General features: G+C 26.1%; 1 protein-coding gene across 3 annotated transcripts in view; it reads left to right on the top strand.

Annotated features, from left to right (window-relative positions):
- LOC122269136 (cell adhesion molecule Dscam1) overlaps positions 1 to 27,526 on the top strand; it is a 398,009-nt gene that overhangs the window by 243,530 nt on the left and 126,953 nt on the right. For all 3 annotated transcript variants that reach the window (XM_071184626.2, XM_071184624.2, XM_087154005.1), the window contains exons 3-4: positions 17,670 to 17,831; positions 26,266 to 26,418. In XM_071184626.2, coding sequence (XP_071040727.2) covers positions 17,670 to 17,831; positions 26,266 to 26,418 — 315 coding nt within the window. The remainder of the gene's footprint in view (positions 1 to 17,669; positions 17,832 to 26,265; positions 26,419 to 27,526) is intronic.

Raw genomic sequence — 27,526 nt, 5'->3', positions numbered from 1 at the left:
TTCCTAAACTTTTGTTACATAATATTTGAAATTCATTAAATAAAACGTCTAATTATTTTATCTACATTTTTATATTTTATTTCCTACATTTGAGTAGAAAAAAATTTCATCTACGGCTAGATAAATTTATAGTACAATTTTTGACTATTTTTGTATTTATTCAAAAAAAAACATTCTTACAGAACAATTTCTAGCTTTGTTTCGGTTTTATTCTGTAATTAAAGAAAGGGGTATTTATACTTTTTTATTCCTTAATTAAAGAGTATATATATTTTACTCACATTAATTCCTATGACAACAAAAAAAATACTTTAATGTTACTATCAACAAACTTTACATGTAGGGTCAGATTCAAAAATTCTAATACAATGCAATGTCAATGTTACGACAATTTTTTTGTTCCAGTTAAGCTTTAACCAACCAAATGCACTATTGACAATATAGCTTATAATCTAAATAAATTTAAAATTTCTGTTAAAACCCCAAACAAATATAAAACATATAAAAATGACTGTGAACTTTAACAAATAAAATATAACAGCTAAAAATTGAAACAGTATAAACGATTATTTTAAGGAAAACCATAATATTTTACGATTTAAAGAAGAATAAGTAACTTCAGAATTAATGAAGTGTATTTCAAATGTGTTATCTGCTCCAAAATACTCTATTCTTAATGGATAGTTTTGATTAATCGTACTTATTCCTTCTCTTGGTATAATATAATGGAAAGGAAATTGATAGCCCCTATCTTCAATAGAAACCTAATAATAGCATTTTTATCAGTGAAAGAATCATTATTCACTGACAGTACCTTTGAGACAGCAATAACAGATATCAATGTTATGAAACTAGCTTTTACAAATGGAACAAAGCCTTCACTATAGTTTTAATGCCAATGTCTTGGACATTTTATTAATATGACTTAATTCAGGTAATACAATAAAAACCTATTACTCGAAGTGCTAATAATTTAATACTGGTAATTAGTACTCTTTCTTGCAATGCAAATCTTGTGATATGGTTTTATTTTATTTTGATGGGTGTACAAATAGTCTATGTTTTGTGATATATTTATCAAATTTTTAGAAGGGATTCAATGAAAAAGGTAACTATTAAGAAAAAATAAATTAAAACTAATTTCTTATTGAATACTCCATTGAAATTAATAATTTAGTTTTATGTTAAACACTTTAATTGTCAACAGATTTAATGACTACTACATTTATTTACTTGAATTAGTTATTAAGTAATTAACTTGAGCTGTAAAATATTATAGTATTAAATCAACATTTCTCAATAATCATATAATAATAACGAACTCTAAATGAGTAAACAAAAAATTAGGGCCTTGCGTTGGAATCAATTTCCATGAAAAAAAAATTTAAAAGCCCTAAGTAGGAGAAACAAATACTTTGAAGAAAAATAAAATACTACTTTCAAATTAAAAATAATTTTAATATTTTTTGGGCCTTGAGTGTAGATTTAAATGAATATATATTTTGCATAATAAGATCCAAAATTATTTAAATTACGGTCGCGGTAAAAAAAAATGTTTCCTTGTTCGAAATAGATTTTTTGAAAGTTTATTTAAATATTTTTCAAATTAACTTTTTAAAAAAATATTTTAAAAATTTTAAATTATTTTCAAAATTAATACTTATATTTTTTAAAATTAAGAGATAAAATAAAAGTAAACTAAAGTCGTGTTATAGCTTTGTGTATGTGTTAATTACAAAAATGTCGACAAAAATATAAGCTAAATAATTTTTAGAAGAAAAATAAAAAGTAAATTACCCCAGATACAGAAATCAAACGCATGCTGTAGAACCAAAACACAAAAAAAAACTCATTGTTTATGTAATTGTACATTTTTTTTAAAAGAACCGTAAATATAATTTGAACTTTTTTTCATGCTGTTAGTTCCGATTTATGCATGCGTCAATTATGTTTATAAATTAAGGGTCTCAAATAATTATTTAAACAAGGAAAAATAAACATTCTAGAGAAATCTTACAAATGGCAAAACAGGAATATGGGACTAAGCAAAACCATTTTGAAACTAAGGAGAGAGAAACGTAGAAAACTTAAAAAGTGATTTTCAGAAACACCAGTATTCTTTCTCATGCGTATGAACAGGTTTTTATACAATTCGTAGCTGGTTGGGTTTAAGTCGTCTGGTGCTTTTAGAAATATTGAAAGTATCTTTGTTTCTTCTTTACTACGGTATTAATTGACAATCAAAATCTACTTTTTTTTATACATTTTCACACGCTTTCTAAGCATACATGTTAATGGTAATGATTAAGGAATATTTTTTTTCAAATATTGAGACTTATTTTCGAAAATTCCAAAGATAAAAAATATTACCAAATATTTCTGCAGGCTGTAAAATTAATGCGCAATTTATTTCTTTAATTCATGAAGCAAACTTTTAATATATTTTCATTACAAAAGATGCTAAAAAAGCTCGCTAATATGAATTTATATTTATTGCAAATAAAATCATTATTGCAAATCCAATATTGCAGGTGACAAAAGATGAAAACCATTTCTTTTATTCTTTTTTTTCAAAAGTAGACAGCAAGTAGAAAACAGACAAAGTGGAAAATAGCAACAAAAAAAATCCTTTTTATGCACATGATGCACTATGATCTTTACATTTTCAAGATATATTTTTATGAAAAAATATTACCCACTTCGATAGTGCAAAACTTCTTTTTAGATAAACGTAAAATGTAATAATCTATCAAAAATATCGCAACCGAAAATGAGTTTAGTAACATAATTCTAGATTAAAAGATTGTATCATAATATTTATCTTCATTGCTTTCAGAACATTATTACTTCTTTACTATTATAAAGAATAAACTCCTCTACTCGCTTTTTTTTCACTTAACTTTGATATTCTAATAAAATAAACTAAGGTTTCTTCTAAGAAAAAGGACTAATCTGTTAAATTGTTTTAAATCACTAATGGTGGATACATTTCTCAGAAGTAAAAACTTATTTACGAAATATTTGATAAACAGTTACGTTTCGAAGTGAATTGTATTAAATTTGGGAGCGAAAAAAATAGCTACGTACTTAGATTTAGATGAACATTTATAAAGGTTTATACACTGATAAGCAAGCTATTTTTTACATTCAGCTTTTATTAATTATGATGCATATAGAACTTTGCTTAATGCAAAAGAGTATCTGTAAGAAATGAATAGTTAAAATATTTCGATTATATGCAATCGGTCCTAAATAAGATAATTTAAGTATTTTCAGCTTTTTTTCATTTTAATTCTATTAGCCGTTAGTAAAATAACTACCAGAGCGTATGATTTATAACTATTTCTACGGCGTTCAGAAACATTTCGTTTAAAAATGTTAAAAAAAAAAACTGCCAAAAAAATATAAACATAAAAAATAAAGAAACTTTTTTTTGAACTTATATTGACTGTTTTTCGCTTTTGTTACGATAAAGATAATATTTACAAACGTTATCAGAAATGTGAATATTTTATTTTATTGTTATAAGTAGTAAATGTATACGCATGAGAAATAAGCCATTTGGAATTTATTTACTTAATTTTTATTTTTGAAGTAGCTTTTAATATGATTATGTTGCTTTAAATTTAAATATAAATTAATGTATTTGGTTCATAATTATATATATTTAAACAATAATGAATTTGTAGATTTTTAAAAATTTTGTGGTCCTCAATTTTTGTGGTCCTTTGACCCCTTATATGTAAAGAAAAACTGAATAAATTTTTAACGTCCTCTCAGCCCGATACTGTTTGGAAAGCAGAAAAAAAGAGTTTTTTTTTAAACATGAAACTATAGGTGGACAAAGTTTTAGTGGAAAACAAACTTAACCAATCATTATATAGATGGCAAGGAAGTGTTAAGTAAATATATAAATAACTTGTACTGTTATTTCTTTAAAGTGTTTTGTTATTTATATATTAAGAAAATGAGTTTTTTTTTAAAAATTTCATAAAAGTTTTGAATTCATATTTGAATTCGTGACTCTATGAGGTTGCGACTGCCAGACTGAGAAACCCTGATGCAAAATTTGGATTTTAATTAATTTAATTATATTTTAAGTTTGATAATTATGCATATATTTTACAGTTTTTTGCAATAATTGTAAAGTCAGTTAATAATAGAAATCATTTTAATTTTAATTTTCTAGCACTTACGAGTTTCAACTGTCCATGTCTATTATCTGTTTTCAATAGAATTGCGTATATTTAAAGAAAAAAAAACTCCGACATCAATTTATACTTTTTAAAATATCTCAATGAAATAGCCGATGAGGATTACGCACCGAGCGAAAAAATTACGTTCGAAACTTCTAGAATATAGAAAGTTTTCCGTGATTCCGGCCCCTATGGAAACACAATTGCATGGTAATAATTACAGAAGTGCTTTGGTTATGATTTTGGTATAAATAACAATAAAATAAAGCCTTATAATATGCAATAAAATTTAATAAATCCATTACGATACCTTAGAGCGGAACGGTACCGGTTTGTAGATCAAATGGTACCGTACCAGCCATTTCATTTAAACTGAATTTAAATTCCCAGGTTTATACCCCAAACTAAAAATATCTGTGTTCCATTAACATTTTATTTATTTAAGAAAAAGAGGTCCCCGAAGGTAGAGACACAAATTTTTTAATGTTTGTGATGTATCATTGTCTCCGATTATCCCCAGATGGAGCCGTCTCATTGCAAAGAAACAAGCTCATGGCTCTCATTGATTATTATTTTTAGGTGTAACTGTATTTTATTTCGAAAGCATGTTTAAATACTATTAAATTAAAATTAATAAATCAAAATAATCTAAAATATAAACTAACAACGCCCCCCCCCAGCAGGTCGCGGTAAAATTATCAAACGTTGACAGGTCCGCGGTGATAAAAAGGTTGGAGAACACTGCCTTAGAGTATGGCATAAAAACCATTTATTCGGTTAAATTTATTTTTCAGTTTTGCGTTTTTTTTGAAAATAATGGTACTAAGAACTACATTTCTGTAAATCAAAATTCCAGATAAATACTCGTATTTACCATATGAACGGAAAAATTAATAAACAAGTGGATATCCTATATTTTGGTTTCATGCTTTTTGAAAAGTAGTTTTATTAGAATTTTTCTCTCAGTGCACATTACAGGTATAATGAGAAATAAAATGTTTCCTTTAGAATTATTTTTTCAAGAACATGATCTAAATTGTTTTATTTATTCTTATCTTAAACCAATATAATTCATTTTCAGAAATACATTTACAAAGATTTTTTTTTCTTTCTCCTTTAATTTACAAGCATATCAATTAATTGTATGCGTCTCGTGTCGTACAATTTCCGTGAAATCGTTAGCATAAAAAGTATTTTTCCAGCTACTTGTTTTTCAGTAAGCGCTAGATTAACTTATAAAGCTGCTATATTTTTTTTTAAAAAGCAGTAAAAACAGTATTGCTGTTAATGAAAATTTATTTATTTGTTATTTCTTTCGAAAACATTAGGGTTTAATGAATGAAAATTTGCTTTTCAATTTTTACCTGTTCCGTTTCATTGGGATACCTCGAGAATAAAAATCTTATTTAGCTTAATGGACAAATTTAAATTGAATAGACAGACTTACATATTTTAAATTTTGAAATAACAAATCTAAAATATTTTTCAAACAATCATTTTTCCTCTAACTAAAGTTCATTTTGTAATAAAAGTTAAAAGCAGAAAAACAAGTTTTACATTACGAAATGGGAATAAACATTTCACTTAGTTTTCACACATTTAAGCCTAAACAACATCTGCTCTTAGTTTTCAAAATCCCCCAAACTCATCAAGAACAAAGTGCATAGTTTTCTAGTTTTAATCTCTTGACGCCATTAAAGGAATAAAACAATAAAATAAAACAACTCCGAGTTCTTTACTATTAATTCCAAGTCTTTAACACCACAACTTTTCTCACTGCATTTGTTTAATCGAGGTTAACATATTTCGTTCGTAAAGTAGCTTACGTTTTCAGAAATTTGCAAATGGAAATATTTCGTAATAATAGAAATGCGTTTTAGTTTTAAAAGTTTCCATTTACCTTTTCATTAACTAGTTGTAAAATCACTTCAATTCTAATTTAGAAAGTCGAAATGAAATTAAAAGGGAAAAAATGTATATTTTAATGATGCTATTTTAAGTGGTAAAATGAGTGTGTTTGAATAAATAAAAAGGTGAAATTCTAGTTTACAAGAATGATTTTTTCAATTTTGCTTCAAGACTTCAACTTGCTTAAAATCCGATTATAGTTTTCCTTTATTTTTTGTTTTCTAATTTTTTTCATTTTATTTCATGTGCTATAAATATTTTTAAAATATCAAAATCAATTGAATCTTAAGTGTTTGTGATAATAAAAATGCTTGTAGTGTCATAAAATATGCTTATTGGGTTTTAAATGTTAAAATTTGATGAAGTAAAAATGCATTGCTTCTTTTCAATAATCTTTAAAACTTCACTATCTTTATGTTTTTTTTAGAAAAAAAAGAGCTAAGACATATAAGGAAAAACCTAACTAAAATTTTTATTATTTTCCATTTCTAAAATTTTCACTGTGATTTTTAATCTTATATTATTAATCAGGATAATAATCCTAACTAATTGGGTTACTAACGTTTGGCTAGGGTTATCAACCTTTGTTTAAAAAATTTATTCCTTACTTTTCCAAACTTTCTGACACAGTCTTTTCTTAACCAAAAAATCTGTTTCCCCATGTTATTTAATGAGAAAATGTAAAGTTATGAGCAACAAGAAAATTTCAGTATAGCTTTACCCAAGGGTGTAACGTTTAAGGGTTGAAAGTATAGTTATTAAAATGATCATATTTTTGTTAGATTATTTTTTCTAAAACATTATGTAATTACTATAACTTTATTTGTAAAAAAAGTTAGTAAAAATTTTAGAACAAATATGGATTTTTAAGCGTAATAAAGTTATTATCCATTGACTAGCTCATTTAAAAGTAACCATTTTCTGGTTATCTCACAACTTCATAAGAAAATGATATAGTTAAAATAAACACATTTTCATTTTTTAAATTATTATTACCAATACATTAGCTTATGTTTGTATAACATTTCCACAAACTCATTATCAAAACCATAACGTTAAAAAGAAAAAGAAAAAAATATTTTAGAGCTGATAAATTATCAATCACAATTAAATTATAAGCCATTGATTAGGTAATTACGATTTATTTTTGAAAGAAATAATTAAAATTGCCCTATTTTTATATTTTAGATAATTATTACGTTTACATTAGTTTAAGTGTTCATTGCCGTTTCAGTAACGTTAATTGTTTTAAAAAATGATATTTTTGAAGCTAAGGGTGACTATTAATCGTAATTATTTTATTACCTGTTGAATTGATTAATAAATTTTTAAAAATTTGTAATCAAAATTTTGACAATTTTGTTTATTAGATTATTATTATACTTACATTATTTATTGTCATTACTGTAACGTTTGCAAGAAAAAAAATCTTTTCAGTACAAATATGGATTAGATTTTCGAAAATGTATCCATTAAATTTTACTCAATTTCTGCTACAAAATCCCTGCTTTTAAATATTTTAAGTTTTAAAAAAAAATTTATTATCAAAAACTCGTACAAAAAAAAGTAACTTATTAAAAATGAGGTTAACTGTTTTTTTTTTTTTTTTTTTTTTTTTTTTTGCAAATTTTATTGTTTACAAATACGCTTAGAAATATAGCTTAAAGTTAGAAGTGATAAATAAATAATGTATTGAATAATTACTAAAAAACCGTTCACGCAACACGTTGACATTTATTAACTATTTAGCATACCAGCACTCTCTTAATTAAATTTCTATGCAAGTAAAAAATTAAAAATAGGAAAATACATTTGTATTTCAAATTTAATGCAAATTTTACGATGAACTATGTGTAGGCCGATTAGTTTATAGGTATTAAAAAACGAGATAGCATTTTTTATTTCTTATAGAAGAATTATAACTTATTGCTTTAACACACATAAATATAATGATATATATTAATTTTAACCATTTCGTTTTTGAATATTAGAATAGCAAAAGAAATTATACTGTTGTGTTATTTAAAATACAAAAAAATAGCAAATTCATGGCGCATGATATTTAAACAAAACTCTTGAATTTCATTTGAAAATCAGAAAAAGAGAATTTTTGGGGCTCACCGTAGGAGTTTTTCCTATAACGACAGATAATTAATTAGGGTCATAGTATATATATTATCTTTTAATATTATTTTTATACTATTCTATTTCGTATCTCTTATCAACAAATATAAACAGAGCTCGTCATCCAAAATACTACATTTCTAAAATAAATATTAATACTTTGCATGGCCTTTGTGTCCACTCAACACTAATAGAAAATATTTTTATCTCATTAATTGGGTATGCAACTAGAGAAGAAGTGAAGTGATTATGATTATCCATGTGATTTAAATCGAATTTAATTGGATACCTGTAAGTAACGTTAGACATGTGTGCACCTGATTGGCTTCTTAATCGACAAATTACACTGTTTACCTACAATGACGTCACTTGCAGTTATCCAATTAATGTTTATTATACGGTTGCAATCAGAATAACAATTTTCCTGTCACTGAGGGGGAAAAACTAATGTATTTATTTGTAAAAGGTTTAGGTGATCATGTATAAACAGAGTAAAATAATATTAGAAAGCTAGAAAATGTATAATGATTATTAATGACATAATTTACATATTTTTTTATGATTTTAAGCTTGTATAGTTTTTTTAGGTAAAAAAAAATCTACGCATGACTTTTAGAGTTGCATATTTCGTTATAAATATAAATTTATCAAACTAAGAGCAATAAATAATAATAAATTGTATGTAATCTCCATTTAATATATTTATTCAGTTATATTTAAATTTACAAAAAGTGTGTATTTTTAAATCTTTTACAATACTAGTATGAAAAGTAAAAAATAACTACAATTCATGTCTGACTCTAAGTTTAAAATTTCCCTTAAAGTGCAATCATCTTTAAAACCAATTAATTATTGAAATATAATAATTTAACTATATATTATTCAATTTTACATATCTGTAATGTCTTGAGCAATTTTCAAATTAAATTGCACCAGCTGCAGATATCATATTCCAAGCATGTTATGACTCAATTCTGTCTTCATAATTATTTAAGTAAATTTATTTAAATTCTGTTTCCAAACCATTCATTCCTCACCATTCTAAAGTAACTTTATCATTTCACGTTCCAGACTAATGGAATTGCATGTAAATTAGGATCCAAATAACCCCAAACAGAAAGTGACAAATGGAATAAGATTCGTGGTCAATGGAAAACTAATAATTTGTGACCACATTCCATAAAGTCAGCAATTTAATCAAATTTCAAAAGGAAGTCAAGTCTAATATTTTCTCTCTCATTGGAATGGGAGCCGTTGTTCAAGTTGGGCGTTGCCTGGGACAATTTATAATATCGCCAAATAAAATGTTGAAATACAATCATTACCTAGTCACGATTTCTTTCTAATCTTTTCGCGTGCAAACAGAGGACAGAAGAAAAGTTAAGGTGATATTATGGAATTACCAAAAGTTGCAAACCTGTAATTCACTGTTCGTTGGTTGAAACTGACCTTCCAGATGGTGTGAGGAATTCTTTTGTAAGTTTGAAATACAAATCTTGCATATTAATTCCAACATGTAGTTTTGGCATTTTTAATACTTTTTAGGCACGAATAAAAGTTGTGCTATACTGAAGCATGTGTGCGATGTATATAATCATGAGAAATTATTGGTCTGAAAATATCTGCATATGTTCATGCACATAGTTATCCAAAGTTTAAAAGTTTTCAGACATTTTATGTGATCATAAAAAATATTTAAATTACTCTCAAAATAGTGGTCAATTTCCTGCCAAACTCAGAAATATGTTCTTGTTAAATTCTTAAAATAACCCTGTCAGCCTTACTCATAAATAAATCTTATGCTATACTAAAATATGTAGATGTTATATAAATATTTACTATAAATTAAAAGTTTAAAAAATCAAAACTTTTATTTAAGTAAATTCAAATAAAAATATTTTCTAACTATTCATAGTTATCTAGAATCAGTTTATTTTATATTTAGTTCGTAAGTAATAAAAGTATTTTTCCGTCTCGTGAAAAACAGACATTTGAAAAAAATATTTCCTTTATGTTTCCTTAGAATTATAAAACCCAATTTCTCAATAGTTTTAAGAATTAAAAATATATGTATACATTTCAACGGTATCTCATACATAATCTTGAGAAATAAATACATATTTTAAAAAAACAAAGTCAGAAGGAAGAAAACCGAACGAAGAAAGGGAAAATTTTAATATTTCGAGTTTTTTTCTCATGGATTATTAATTTGCATGAAATTATGCCACCATATTGTTTGATCCTTAATAGATTTGGTTCTCTATAATTTTAGATTTACAATTTTAATATCCACAAATTTAATATCATGAGGATGTTTTCAAGCAAGGTTTTGTTGCACTTTTTCAAAAAAACAAAACAAATAAATCAGTTTTCAAAAAAATCAAATATCAACCATAAAATATCAAGCATAAATATCACACATAACTACCATAAATAATCAGTATGGTGAATCATGTATTAACAAATTTTCTTAAGTGGGTTGACCTTACAGTTAGATATCTAATCAACAATTGAACTGTGCTTATTTTCAATTTGAAATAAAGCAGTCAAGTTTAGTTCAATATAGCAGTCAAGCTTGTGAATACTTAATCTGTATGACAATATGGCTCAAGTTAACACTGTACCAAACATTTCCTGAACCAAACATTATAATTGTCATTTCTACTATGATTTACTATAAATTTTGAACAGAGCAAAATTTATCCGGTTTTTCCGTTACCAATTTGAAATACACAGATTAAAAGTATGATCAAAGCTACCAGAATATAATAAATATTACCGTATTTCGGGCACTATGAGAGCAACTAAAATCTCTGCAATTTTTAATGAAGCACTTTAATTATTTTCAAACGTTATGGTTTTGAACGTTCACTAAACTACGTCTTCTCTGAATTCAAAATTACTGTACAAACTGTCTCTGTATTTGGAGAGTTTTCTTACAATTCTTGTTGCTTTTCAAATAGTAATTTTTCTTAAGATATATTTTAATTAAAGTATTTGTACGTTTTATTCACTCACATATATTTATCCCAATTAATTATTTTTCACAAATCAAAGCATTTTTTTATTAAAATAAATGCTTATATTTGATGAAAAAATAACTCATATTTCTTTAAATAACTAAAAAATTTATATTTAATTTTAAAAAATGATTGTCATGAATGTGTGGCTTTTGATGAATAGCATTAACATTGCTTTATTTCATTTTCTCCCTTCAAAGTGAAAGTTAAAGGTAAAAAATATTTATTCGTATTAGAATTATGGATTTTTATTTACCAGAAATATGATCAACATACAGTGCGGTAATTTTACCAGAATTGTTATCTCCGTTTATTAGGTTAAAATATGTGAAATAGAAAATCTATCCAATTCTAGTTATGTTTATCCTAAATAATTCAATTTCATTTGCTATGCTGTTCTTCATTATAAAATAAACCACTTATTTTTAAAGTTAATTACTTTTCCCAACAAGTTTCGCAAGATTTTCAAATTATTTTCTAGTATCATAGATTGAATATTAATAAAGGAGAAAATGTATCGTACAAATTTGTTTCTAAACTAAACAATTGTTTACTTTAAATTAATTGTAAAACTATTTTTATACGTTGCTAGACGTTTTGTTTTTCTAATAAACGAAGAACGTAGAAAGTTGTTTCAACTAATTAGTTTCAATGTCTTTGATTCTGCTATTCTTTGTTCAACCTGGATGCAAAAATAAGCCTTTTGTTGACCATATTGTAGAAATTCATTCCATCTGTGAAAAAAACTTTTGTGTAAAAGAATGAGTAATTCAAATAAATATCTATATGAATTATACATGGATAAAAACTGATATCACAATTTTGCATTTAATCTATTATTAATCATTCAAACGCGATGAACTAAGAAACTTTATTTGTAGTAAACAAAATGAATTATTTTATGTTGACTTCATATTATTCAGGTGCTGAGTTGACACAACTAAATTGATAATTTTAATTTAAATTTTAAATGCAGCTTTCGAAAGCTAAGACTCTGTAGCCTTTCAATTAAAGTTGCTAAAAATTCTAGCATTCCTATTCAAATCTATTCTATTCTGTTTTAATTTTAACTACATAATTTTTTTTCATTTTGGTTTTAATTATGCATTGCAATTTCCGAAAAACCTCGCTTTTATTTTACTATACGGTCATCATTTATAAATATTCAAATTTGCACATCCATCAATATATTACCTATTATTTTATACGAAAGAGTATTGTATTTTCCAGAATTTACGGATATAAAACACCAATTTTACTACTTGCACGCATGTTGAAACAAAAAAACAATAATGTCTCAATGTAAATTCATACCAGTTTTTCACCAACAAAGCAAGTGAAATGAGATTATAAAATCACACATATAAACATTTATCTGCTTTTTTTTTCATTTATTATGATACTCTACAATTGCTCACTACGGTTTTAAAATAATATCTCACTTTTCATTCAAATTGTAAAAACAGTAAAAAAGAAGTCACTCTGAAAACAAGTTTTTTGACTACATATCTACACTACTCCTTTATACTTTTCTTTGCAGCTTACTATTGAAATCAATATTTAGAGTTTTCAATGCTGCCATAAGCTATTGCAGATCATTTTAATTTTTTTCCTGCATCTTGCAAAAACTCTCAGTTCCATCTACAATCTGTAGACAGAAGAAGTCTTATCCTTGATTGCATTTTAAGTCAAAATATTTGGTTAAAGTAAATGGAAAGGATGCGAGTCTAATTTATCTTTAATTTACTTTGTAACATTATGTGTATTTGCTTATAAAAACAAGATCATTGTAACAACAATTTCGTACGCCATTGCAAAAAATAATCGTTAAAATTATTGAAATTTATTGATCGTTAAAATAGATTTTTTATTTATCCGAAAAATAGCTTTTCCGTCTAACTAAAATAATCCCCTAAATTCCTCTAATTTATGTTTAGCGATTTCGCCTTTGTAATTTATTGACTGTACCAATTATTACTAAATAACCTTAATGCATTTATGCTATGAATAAACATGCTTATAGATAATCAAATCAATCACGTAAATAAAAATTACCGTATTATATGGGAATGACACTTCTGGTAAAAAAATCACATAATTGTAGTATTAAAAACCAAAAGATACGATATTTTAAGCCATTCAATTGGTACTTTCAGCAGTTCATATGTTAACGGTTTACCGGAAATTCTGGTTTTCAAAATAATAGTTCTTATTACCACACATTTAGTGCAAATACAAAGCTGAAAAGTATGAAAGTATATTTAACAGAATAAATTGCTTTTATGAGATGCTCTAAAGTATCCCGATAAAATTACCAAACTTTATTCCACATTTTGAAACCATATTTTATTATTAAATCTTTACCAAAGTTCTTTGGGAAAAATAACCGAGCGTTTTAGTGTTCCCATAGAGCTAGAAACACAGTAAATTTTACCACATTCTGATCATTTTGACAATAATTTTTTTCTCAGTGTATACTCCATCTCAGAAGGTTCATACTCTAAAGATTAAATATATATTATTTTTAATATTACTTTTTTTACATGCATACGAATTGTGCATATGGAATCGATAATATATCATTAAATTTAAATTCAGTTTATTTAAATAAAAGTTTAATTGCAAAAGTTCTTTTATTCAAATCTCAGAACTGCACTCTTGCTTATAAATATCGTATTTATTAATCTAAAGTGATATAACCGAAATAAAATATATTATACATCAGAATAAGCCATCTGTATGGTTGTTTCGTAAAATAATCATCTCCCCTCTATCATTTGTTAACAGAGCAATCCAACTCATTCTTGAGGACGAAAATATCTCTCTCTTGATGACTTATTGATTAAGCCATGTCATCCACGTTGCCTAGACACCGAATCCCAATTCTATTATGTACTAGATTAATAACAGATGACACTTCGTCCGAAACATCAATAGAAGTCGCCAATGTCTCCGTCACCTGCGAATGCTCGCCAAAGTCACAACAAAGTGCTGTCTGTCTATTGACTTGGCAAACACGTGTTATGCCGAAGAAATGTCATACGAAACGAACAAGAGGGATTAGCGATCAGCACAAGATTTAGAATTCATACATTCCTCGAAGGGATAAATCTGCAATAAATATTTCTTTTTTCTTCCTTGGTGGAACTCAATTTCGCTTTGGCTTTTTTTTTTCCTGGAAGGAAATAGTTATCTATATTTCATTTAGAAATGTTGATCAATATTTATTCAGTGTCTGACAAAATTAATTTCCGAGTCATTTCGAGTTTTTTAAATCTATCTGGTTAAAAAATTTATTACTTCTCTAGAAATTTCATTAGATCCTAAAATTAATTCTCAGAAGCACTTATAAAAATTTTTATTAATGCATCTAATGTCATTAACTCATCAATATATTTAATGTGACACTTAATAAATGCATTTTTATAAGACATTTTAGCAACAACAAATATAACAATTTCAAATTGGTGTTCAAAGAACAACATAATAAATTATGATGTAGTTAAACGAAAAACTAATAGAAATAATATAACTCTGCATGATTGTAGATTGTATAATAATAATAGTAAATAGTTTTAGTAAATAATATTTTTTACTATTTTGTAATAGTAAAATAATAGTAAATGATTAAGTAAAGTAGTTAAATGTAAGTAAAGGACGAACACTTTAAGATTATCCAATATCCCAATTCATCATGAGGAATTTTAACATTGTTTAATATTTCAAGTAATTTATTTATCTTTAGCGTTTTGACTTAAAACTTAATTATCCCTAAATTCTTTAAGGTTATTATTGAATATGTTAGTTTTGTAAATGTTAATTTCATCTGAAACTTATTCATATCAGGATACATTTTATCAGTATAAATAGCTATTTCACTAAACATTTTATTAATTACTTTCTTTCTATAAATCTTGCATACTAAACTGATTAAACTTCAGATCTTAAAATGAAGCAAAATGAAGGTACATAGACGTACCAGTATTTAAAATTTCTTACAATTTAGTGCATAGTTAAATAATGAAGAGTGAATTGGTGCTGTGTAATGCTTGAGTACAATTAGTTTTAAAGAGAAAAAATTCCTCTGTAATTAGTGCTTGATAAAACTTTCTGGTGGTAAATAAATGTTTTATTTAAGAAAAATTTATAGATATGTTTCTTATTTTCTAAGTATATGTTTATGTTTCAGCTTTTAATTACTTGTGCTCTTTAGGTTTTACTCAAAAGCTGATAGAAAAGATACTTTCTAGATTTTTATAGAGTGTATGAATAACCTTTTTATTACGTTAAGTTATACCATGAATTACAAATCAGAACATTTAGTCGTTCAGTACTGCCACTACTGATAAATATTGTTTGTCTTTAGCAACACGTTTTAAAAACATGAAGAAGACCGTTTTTAGAGGTCCATTTTAATAATTATTTAAACGGCGTGGTTAAGGAATGTGCTTTATTTTCTGCTTTAAAATTCTACATCGATGGGAGAGCTTTTAAATATGACGGATTTAGAATGTTCCTTGCGTTTATGCGCTGAGCCTTTAACAGTAAATATACCAAAACGTAATGCATACCCAGTTCTACCATAGCCAGTCATGTGACCGGACTTTATGTTTCTTGATTGAATGTATGAAATATGGATGTTAGGAAGAAATTAAACCTTATTATACTTTATATAAAACTTTATTATAACTAAACAAAATTGTATATGGCCAATTTTCATGTATTACAAATACAAAGAAGAATAATGTTTAATTCATTGCTCAAAGCATTTTTAACATATACAGGGTGTTTCCATTGTACAATTTCAGAAAACATATTTTTTTTAAATATAATTATTTCTATAATTCTTATAATTATTCTTATGATTATAAGAATATATAAGAATTATAAGAATTGTAATTCCTATAATTGTTCTTATGATTATAAGAATATATAAGAATTATAGCTCTTATAATTAATATCATTTCTTCTTAGAACTTGTGTGGTCTTGATTGTTTTAACATTTTACTGAGTAAAAACTAAAAGTTAGTTAGAACTGAAGTAAAGCTATCAAAGTAAAATATAAACTACTTACCAAAACATTTAGTTTTTGGCACTTTTTCTTATGCAAAAATGACAATCTAAAATTTTAGGCACTTTATTGAAATTTGAATTCACAGTTATTCTGATTGAACTAACTACGCAACAGTCTTTGCAGAAATGTGCAACTAATCGAATGCAATACGTTAAACGCGCATTACATCGTAATTTCTGATCCGATAAACTTATAAAGTAATAAATTCTTCTCCCGGTCAAATGACCGGTTGTGGTAGAAATAGGTATACGACAAGTATTATTCGAAACAAACAAAATACGGAAAAAAATAATAATTAAATATAAACTATATATAATTGTTAGAAAAATTGTGGAAGTCAAATGCGCAAAAACGATAAGATGCTAAGCGCATTTTCGATGCAAAAGTTCTTAAACAATTATTTGACAGGGTATGGTATGTTTAGTGCTAAATCCTAACTGTCCTATAATTACAAAAATAAATCAACAGCTTTCTTAAAGTAAAAGAGTGAACACCAGAATAAAAAGAGCTTCATGTCTCATGCTCTTCAATTTACGGCTTATGTAAAATTTTAATTTATATATATATTTTAGAAATATACCACAACTTTTAAATATTTTTAATATGAATTAAAAGTATTTTTAAGGGACTCAACACCATTAAGTTATTTTTATTAAATATTTTCACAATTCACAATTAATTAAACAAGTTACAATTTACAAAGTTGTTGAAACTTTAAATAGCTGTGCAGTGTTATTACTTTTTATCTTTCATTAATCTCTTGAATTCCAAATCTATGCACAAAGGAATCAAAATATATTTGTAGTGTAAGGAAAAAATGCTGGCAAAATGACCCTGTTGTGTAGTAATGACATTTCTGATTAAAGAAGGAAAAAAGAAATGTATTTCTGGCTAATAAAAATAAAATATACGTTACTTAATACCATTTGGTGTTTTTTTCCGTTTGCATGGCAAAACTTAACCTGAAATTCTCTTTCTCAAAGTTATTGTTCTTATTTCAACATATTTATTAAAAAAATACAAACTGAAAAGTAAATTTAACCAAGTAAATAATTTTTATTCTACACCTTAAGGTATCATTATAAAATAACTAAATTTTCCCACATTTATCATATTATAACGCATATTATAAAATCATACTGTATTGAAAACTTTACCAAAATCATTAAAGCATTTCGGATTAGATTAACTGCATAATTCCCAAATTACCTTCATAATACTATGCATAATAATTACAAGTAAACATCTGTTTCATAAAAATTACATCAATAAATAATTCCAACAAATAATTTTTGAAAAAATAATGATAAAACAGTTTTTTTATAAATAAATTCTTTTTCATTTCAGCTGTGATGCAGTTTTATGAAACTCAAGTATACGATGTGTTCGTGACCAAGGGTAACACTGCAGTTCTAAAGTGCCACATTCCGAGCTTTGTCAAAGAATATGTATCTGTGATGTCATGGATGAGGGACGATGGTCACATCATTCACGCAGAGGTCACTGCTGGTAAGAGGACAAATATATATACATATATATATAATCTGTAATCTCTTATGGTTAAGTTACCAAAGAATTCTCAGCGAAATACATTAACAGAATTTTCTGTTGCAAAACCACACAGAAAGTATTTCAACACGACATATTTCTTCAGTAGGGCAGTAATTTTTTTCTGTTGGAATTTAATATGACAAAAATCGATACAGTTGACGTCAAAAACTGGGACACTTGTTGTGACCTAGGAGATAGTGATCACGTTTGAGCAAATCGTGAAACGAGGCAACGAATTGTCATGGTGCAATCTATCGAAGAACAAGAGAATTGAGTTCAAAACTAAATGTTTTAAAACTTTTAATTACGACTACACTTTACGATTTTTGGCTAGCAGGATATATCATACAAGATATAAACTTTTTATCGTAACTTTCTCGAATTTTCATACCTTTTTATAATCAGAAATATATCAAGGTGCTTATTTAGACCATTGATAATTAAAGAAAATTTTTAAATTACAAATTTTAAAAATGCTGATCACTTATCATCATGATGTCAAGCATTGATCAGTAAATATGGAGTAATTTCAACAAGTGATTATTTAGTTCATATCTCCTGCTATCATCATGATGTCAAGTCATGATCAGTAAATATCGAGTAATTTCAACAAGTGATTATTTAGATCATGTCTTCTATTTCTAAACTATTTTTAGTCGGTATCCATAAATCATTCTAAATCACTATAAATCTAAATCATCGCTTTTTTAAATTCCATATGGGAACTTATTTCCTCTGAGGAACTGGATACAATCATTTTTGAACGAAAATTCAATAAATAGTAATACTTGCAGGAACTTCTTTTATAAGATACTATATTTATTAAAGAATTTTGTTAATGTTGATGAATTATTTTCAATTATTCATTATTTTACCTCAGGATTATATATGCAAGAAATTATATTAAAAATCATAAACTGCTTTAATGAGGAATCTATTTTGATAAATAAAAAATCTATTATTTTTTAAAATATGAAGCTCTATAAAAATAAAAATTATTCTTTATTTTTGATATACATATGAATTACTAAATGGATAATTTAAAAATGCCCATAGAGTAAGGTTAGCAGGACCAAACCTCCACAGAACTCCGCCGTTCATAAAGAAATTAAAAATGTAAGCTGCTTGTAGACGTTAAAAAAATTCTCGCTTAAGAAAGTTAAGGAATCCATGTATAGGCTTTTAATTGCTTTAATTTATTGTCAACACTACTTTTCTTAGACTTACGCCTAGAAATGTGTTGGGAAAAAAGGAGAGTGAGAGAAATAATAACGAATTTTGATAAAATCAAAATATTTATCAAAAATTTAATGGTTTTCGAAATATATCCTAATGTGTTAATGCATGAACCGGGCTATGCCAATGTGTAAACCGGGTTCGAATCCCAGCTATGGGGGATCGATACAAATTCTGCACTCGGCTCGATATAAAATACATTCAGTGACGGACGAGTCATGAGTTAAGTATCCCCTTGCCATCAGGCTACCTGTGGGAGGTTTTCGTTTCTTTCCTCTTTATGTAATGCAAATGTGGTTAGTTCCTGAAAAAAGTCCTCCACGAAAACAAATACAATACTTGATCCTGGAATTCCCTTGTCTTTTGGATTGGTTTCAAAATTACAAGGCTACTGAATTGAACATAGGAATTCGTAAACCCAAAATTGGGTCGACTGCTTAACGACGGTTATAAAATAAAATAAAATGTGTTAGGTAGAGAAGCGTTACTGAGTGTTAGAAATGAAAAGGTTAATGGGTAAAAGGAATTTCTAAAGATGAATGTTCTTCAATGATTTGAAATAACGAAAACACCCACCATTTTTATTTATTGAGAACGGAAAAATGAATGTAATAATTTAGTTTTTCAATGTTGGTAAATATATTATTCATATTTTTGCGTAACAATTATAAACTAGAAAAAATACCATAACAGAGTTAATTATTTCTTCTAAGCAAAACCAATTTTATTCATTGTTTTATAGTAAAAGTGCAATATTATTAAACAAAAAATAATAACTACTTTGAAAAAAATTAAACATTGCATGGGAGTTATTTGCATAACAACTATTGTAACTTTTTATTAATAATGCTATATTTTAAATTTAAAAAAAAAATTTTTGGACAAAATATTAATTAATTTGCTGGTTTTACGTGTGATTTAAATAGTTATATGCTTTTACTAGCACAAACTATCCTTTAATTATCATAGTTTTTAAAAAAAACGTTAAATAGTTAACATATTTAAAAGGATGTGATGTTTTGCAAAGATCTATTCAAATAATATTTTTGACAAGCGTATTCATATAGCTATTTTTCATATATCGACTATTCCTTTGTTCTTCTTCCTCAATTCTCTTAGAAAATGTATAGACCTACAATTTAAATAATATTTTTTCAAAAAACCAGATGCAGAAATTGTTTTTGCTTAACACCAGATCCCTCTTCTATTCTTTTGCGAATGGTTTCCTTTTTTACAGAATATGAACAATGCTATTTTCTAGATAATGTAAAATAATAATTCTCCCAAAATTCGAAATTGAAAAGAAAGAAAAGCCTCTATTTTTCAAAAGTGGAATAAGAACAAATGATTGAGAGTTTGAAGGATAAGTAAAACTTATGGAAAGGATGAGAATTTTTATTTTAATGTTGCTCAGATAAAATTATAAAAATACATATGAAATAGTATATTTAATTTATTGTTATTTTACAAGTACATACGATTGCGATAGAAAAGGCTTATAAATGATAAATATAAAACCAATTATCCCACACAAAAGCACTTTTCTTTATAAGTATGAAACCTTTAACAAAAATATTAAACATAAAACAATGAAGTTTATAGAAAAGAGTAAGCACTACGACAGACAATTTGGAAAGTACACTGAAAAAATGTGTGGTCTAAGCTACCAGAATATTGCAAACTTTAATGTGTTTCCGGATCTAAGGGAGCACTAAAAAGTTAGGTATTTTTTACCAAAGTTCTTTGGTAATGCTCTGATAAAATTAACAATGAAATATTTTTATTTAATGTGCGATTAAAATTGGTAAATGTGATGAAATTTGGAAATTTTATCACACCTTAGATTACGACATAAGAACCATTAATCTGGTTACGGTCTTTTATTACGGTCATTATTTTACGGTCTCGTATTTTTTTTTCTAAGTATGTGATAATACGAACTATAGTTTAGAAAACCAGTACTTACGGTAAACTGTTGCCATATAGAAGGATAAATTACGAAATAAATGGTTTAAATACCATATAATTTGGTTTTCATGTCTAGAATTATTTTTTCGCCTTACAGTGCGATAATTTTACGATTCTCCGTGTATAGAAATTTATTATAATTCATTATAATGAAAGATATTGTTTTGAAGTATACCTTCATAACAGTTTTTCATTTAAATTGTATATAAAAATTAGGGGATTAAGGAAAGTATGCGCTAATTACGTTTATAAATGTTTTCGTTTTTGGCATTTAAATTATAACTGTAACAAATTAGTTCCGTTTAAAGTATCCAAAACTGACTTATGGTAGATATATATTATTTTTTTTATTATTTTATTTAATAAGAATTTTAATTGAAAGGTATACAATTTATTACATCATTTTAAAGAATATAATTTCACACATAAGCAAATGGTAAAACACAAAATTTGGACAAAATTGGTCAAATAGCTCCTGAGAAATTGAAATTTAAAAATTGGACTTTTTCATATTCGATCCTCTCAAGATGTTCTTCTTTCCTTTTTCTAAATTTTTTTATTTACTTATTTTGCACATTATACAATATTAACATTATAAAATCGTTCTCTTTGTTTTATCAGAAAACAGATCAAAATCCGTACTCCATAATCAGAAAGTACCGGCACTCAGGGTCTCAGTACTTCTTGCTGTAAATCCACTTTTACCGCAAAATTTCTCAGAACAAATTATTTGAAGTACCGTAATTTTTACAGTAATATACACTGTAAAATCACTAAATCACTATAATTAAATAAATATTTCAGTAAAAATTACGGTATAAAATTTTATAGATACTGCACTCAGGATGCCAGTACTTTTTATAGTAACATAATCCTGTTCATAACAATAACAATACATGAGATTTAAATTTATGGAGAGATATATGATAATTTAAAACATTTTCAAGAACGGCAATAGAAGGAAGCTGACGTTAAATGCATATAAGGATATTATCAATAGAAAAAAAATTTAAATTGTTTTCAAAAAGTGTATAATGTATAGTTTAGTTAAATGAGTCGGAAATAATACTGAAACATAACACGAATTATGTTACTTATATATTTTATTATGTTCATTAATTTCAAAAATTCCATCATCTTCGTTCGTAATCTTAGTTTCAGCAAAAAATCAACAAAAAATAAACCAATAAACCTTTAATTTTGAATGTTATTTAAAAATATGATTAAGCAAAAGTATTAATTTCAAGTCTTTGAGAGTGAGAGTGAGTGCTAAGTTTCTTAAGAGTAGTGATAGTCCTAAGTGATCATCATTTTCCCTTCGTACAAATTGAAATAATCACTATCACAATTATTCCAAAAAATAAGAGAAAAAGGCAAAATATTTCCTAAAAATTATAAAATTAGTGCAAATTTAATTAAGTTATTTTATCTTATTAAATTATAGAGCAAAACTTTTATATTTTATAAATAAATAAATATTTCCTAGAGATTTAAAGATATAAATTTCCATAAAAACCTATTTTTCTATATAAATATTTAAACTTTGCGAGAAATTTTCTTATATGTAGAATTTTATCAAGCTAATCTGATAATTTATACTTTTTTAACGTTCAAAATATTTTTTTTTATTGTTTCATGTCTAAGAAATATGCGTTTGGAAATTTAATATAAAAACATTTTTAATATAACTTCTTTTTATAAGCTTAAGGTTTCAGATCCACCACGAAAAAGCAAAACAACAAGAGTATTAAATTATGTCTTCTTCTTTTTGTATTTCCAAGAAGTATTGTAATGAATCGAAGTAAGTTTATTTTTGAAGAAATTTAATATCGTGTGTGCTCTTTCTTACCAAGAATTTAGTAACTCAAGGCAAAGTATTTTTCTGGATAGATTTTCATCCTGATTTTCTTCCTCCATATTTACTTAATTACAAAACCATTTTTAATTCTATTTTTTATTGAATACTTATTCTTTTAAATAGGTGCTAAAATTGTTTAAATACCTAAGTAAAGGTATTTTAAATGGGATTTAAATATATATATATATATATATATATATATATATATATATATATATATATATATATATATATATATATATATATATATATATATATATATATATATATATATATATATATATATATATATATATATATATATATATATATATATATATATATATATATATAAATATATATATATAGCAAAATAAATAAATACAAAAAAACACGAAGAAAATTAAGAAGAGCAATAAGTTTCATTTATTGCGCATAAGCTGCAAGTAAACAGAACTCATTAGATAAGTTCAAAATGAAGATAAAACAAAGGAAAATTACAGACATATGAAAAAAGGGGGGGAAAGAAAAATAATAATAAAAAAAAAGAATAACAAACAACGTGGGGAAAAAAAGGATAATTTTTTTAAAAAAATCCGGAAAATAGAAGATATAATCTTTTCATCAGCCCACACGATTATATCCGCAAAAAAGAGTACTTTCTGATATTGTATCAATATAGCCAAAGTGAAATATATATTAATACAATAGCGTGAGGAGCACTCAAAAAAGTTTTTTACAAAAATTACAACAAATAAAATAGAACACAATAAGTAAAAATAACACGTAAAATCGGAAAATAAAATAAGATAAAAAGAAAAAACAGAATAAAACAGAATAAACGTACTTACATGAGTGGGAAATTTTTCAAGAATGATTTAAAAATCATTTTCGTAACAAGATTGCCAGATTGCAAATATAAATATATATATATATACATATATATATATATATATATATATATACAGGGTGTCTCAGTTACGCGTCTCAGAACTTCTAAGAGGGATAGGGGGCATCCTGACGACTCGAAATCATAAAGCAATGTGGGGTCGGAAATGCTTTCCTGAAGCGGTGACATACACAGAAGCACCATAAAGAAAAGAGACCGTAAGTGAAAAATCGCTATAATAATACACTGAAAAAATTATATGGCCTCCTCGGTCCCCCGACCTATCATGTCTTGATTTCTGGAGTCATATGAAAACACTGGTTTATGACACCCCTTTTGATAATGCTGGTTGCAAGAATCGCAGTAGCCGCTTGCGAGATATGCCTGAAGTATTGCAGAATGTTCGAATGTCCATGCGCCGGAAATGTGAGGTGTACATTGTAGCCGGTGGCAGAAACTTCGAACACTTACCTTGGCCCATGTACCATATAATTTTTTCAATGTATTATTATAGCGATTTTTCACTTACGGTCCCTTTTCTTTATGGTGCTTCTGTGTACGTCACCGCTTCAGGAAAACATTTCCGACCCCCACATTGCTATATGATTTCGAGTCGTCAGGATACACTCTACCCCTCTTAGAAGTTCTGAAACGCTTAACTGAGACACCCTGTATATATATATATATATATATATATATATATATATATATATATATATATATATATATATATATATATATATATATATATATATATATATATATATATATATATATATATATATATATATATATATATATATATATATATATATATATATATATATATATATATATATATATATATATATATATATATATATATATATATATATATATATATATATATATATATATATATATATATACATATTTAAACGAAACTTGGATTCTATGGAATTACCATTGATTTTTAGGAGTAAATTTTTCCTATCTACTCTCTAATTTCCTACTCGCAAAACCCACTAACTCAAACTCACACATGAAAACCAATCTCCCGTGTCCAACTAATTGCTTTCTTTGTATATCAATTTGATTTTATCAACAATAAACTGCATTGACTTTTAAATAGAGCTCGATATAGACGAAGTCGGTTTTTCTACATTATTTATTATTGTATAACACTTTTAAAAGCTTCAGTTATAAGACTTTATTAAAATGTTAAAACACAACTTATACATCATACAATTATAGGAGATAGTTTTTTAAATCTCCCTTCTAAAAAAAAACACACTACTTGGTTACATTTTAAAACACATGGCCCCATCTCAGTCACCCGTTGCCACCCTCAGCAACAAGTGAAGGAAAAATATCACTATGGTGATTTTGGTTGGTTGGCGCGGGGCCGGAGACCATAGCGACCAACCCGTTTGTGATAATTGTTTAATTTCGTGTTAAAATTTCATCTGTACATAGTTTATCACTGTTTGTTATTTGATAATAAAAAATCTATGACATATCCCATATTATAATTTGCAGTTGAAATTCCTGTCTAGATTGGCTGTAATCAAAAATTTTTCACATGATTAAAGCAGTGATAAGTCTCTTTCAACTGAATATACTTTATTTTCTCTATCTATTCTTAACTTTTTTACTGCAACTTTTTTCTTATCTATCCAATAAAATTATCAACGATTGTTGCACATACACTGTTTTCCATCCAGATTTGATTGAAGACTGAAATATTTAAAATAATTTTTCATCGCACAGATGGCATAAATACCACTTTAAATACAAATTATAAACTGTACGCTACAATAAAATTGAAATAAATAAATTATTCATAATTTTCAAATTTTTTTAATACAAACACTATTCTTTTTCTTTTTAAATCACTAAATGATTTAAAGTTAACTTCTGCTTGTTCTGTTTTCTTAAGAGGACAAACAAAAGTGGTAAATAATCTTTGTTTTCAAACAAACTTTTTCTAAGAACACTGTAAGAATTTTGATTCAAAATGTATGGTAAAATAACCGGCAGCTGTCTGTCCAGCCAATTAACCGTAAAGTTTACGATAAAGAATATTTTTTAACTTTACTGTTGAAACGATATACAGTTAGTAAAGTTAAGAAACGATTAATACAAAACCATACCATTTTTTAACTATTTGCAACTAGCATGGTACAAAACTGTAAAACCAGGGAACTTAGTGGCTTCATTAAGTTATTCTAGTTGGCGTGATAAAATTCTGATTGTTAAACCGTATTAATGGAAAGCAGTTAATAAACGGTTTTTCTGACAGTTAACAGTCTGAATACCATCTTATTTACGGTTATCTTACTGTTTCATTTGAATACAGTAAAATAACAACTAAATAAATTATTAAACCATTTTTTCAGTAAAAATTTCTTACAGTGAATAAACTTTGTAACGGAATTACAGATAACTACAAAGATAAAAAAGTAAGCTTCTTTCTTTTTTAGGTGGTCGTTACAGTGTGTTTTCTACTGGCGAATTATACATACGCCAAGCAGATTCTGTAACCGATGGGATGCGGAAGTTTTATTGCCAAACAAAACATCGCATAAGTGGCGCAATCAAGCAAAGTAGTTCATCAGGAAGAGTAATAGTTACAGGTGAAGTACAACTTTCTGTCTAGTGGAAGTATATTATTGTAAGAGAATTATTTAAATGTGAATTACCAGTTGAATTCGAACTATTTTTACTTAGTAAGAAAAATTTAAAATTTCCAGTTCTTGTAGAAATTATATACAATAATGATAATGTTTATACGATTCAAATAATCATTAATTTTTGCGAAATAATAACTATTCTTTTATTGCTGCTGTTGGTGATTTTGAGAAACATTTTCTAAGGAACAGATATCATCAAATATCTCAAACAAATATCATCTGCCTTTTCTTTTTTTCTGATACGGTTTCTATATATTTGAAGCAATTGGTCTAAATAATTAAATCCATGAAGTATAATATAAATATATTTGCTGAAATAAAATATACTATATATGAAATTTAAAATATTTTCTGAACTAAAATAAATATATTTTAAATTATATTGTCAAAATATACTGCTAAATGCTTAATGAAAGATATAATTACTTTTAATTTAAAAAGGCATTAACAGCTATAGCAGAATAAGGAAATTTTGATTGAGTAATTTTATAGCGTATAATAAGAGATTAATTACTGTAAGTGAGCGTTTTAAATAAAACTAAATTATTCACTTTTTATATATTATATTAAAAAATAATTTTCCTTTTTTTTCCTATCCATGTTTTGACATATTAACTTAAATTTACTAACTTATCTACTAACTTATCTTACTAACTTTACTAACTTTACTTTGTATCTAAACCGAAAATAAATATAAAAAATTTTAATTTTATATAGACCTCTGCACTATTTTCAGAGCTCATACAATAAAGTACGCTTTTTCATTCAATTAATGCGTATCCAATTGATACAAATCCGGTTTTTATTCAACGACTTTATTATGTTTTGAAAATTTATCTTATAGTTTTTTGCTAATAAAACATTTTCGTCTCTAAAAACTATCAGTGTTACTCTTTCTTTTTTTAGTCTCAAGAATTTATGTTCCACTATTTGCATTTTCTTTAGAAACGAAGCATCAATAGTCTTTAAAGGACAGAGAATTGTCCACGAGTTACTAATAGAGACATTTCCGAATTGTCAACAGACAATTCATGAAATAAGTCATTAAGAA

This window comes from Parasteatoda tepidariorum, chromosome 10 (genome assembly GCF_982258835.1).
Source record: "Parasteatoda tepidariorum strain Cologne lab strain chromosome 10, Ptep-v5.0, whole genome shotgun sequence".
In the NCBI taxonomy this organism is placed as follows: Eukaryota; Metazoa; Arthropoda; class Arachnida; order Araneae; family Theridiidae; genus Parasteatoda; species Parasteatoda tepidariorum.
The sequence above is the reverse complement of the archived record's forward strand: the minus strand, read 5'-3'. Positions and strand labels throughout refer to the sequence as shown.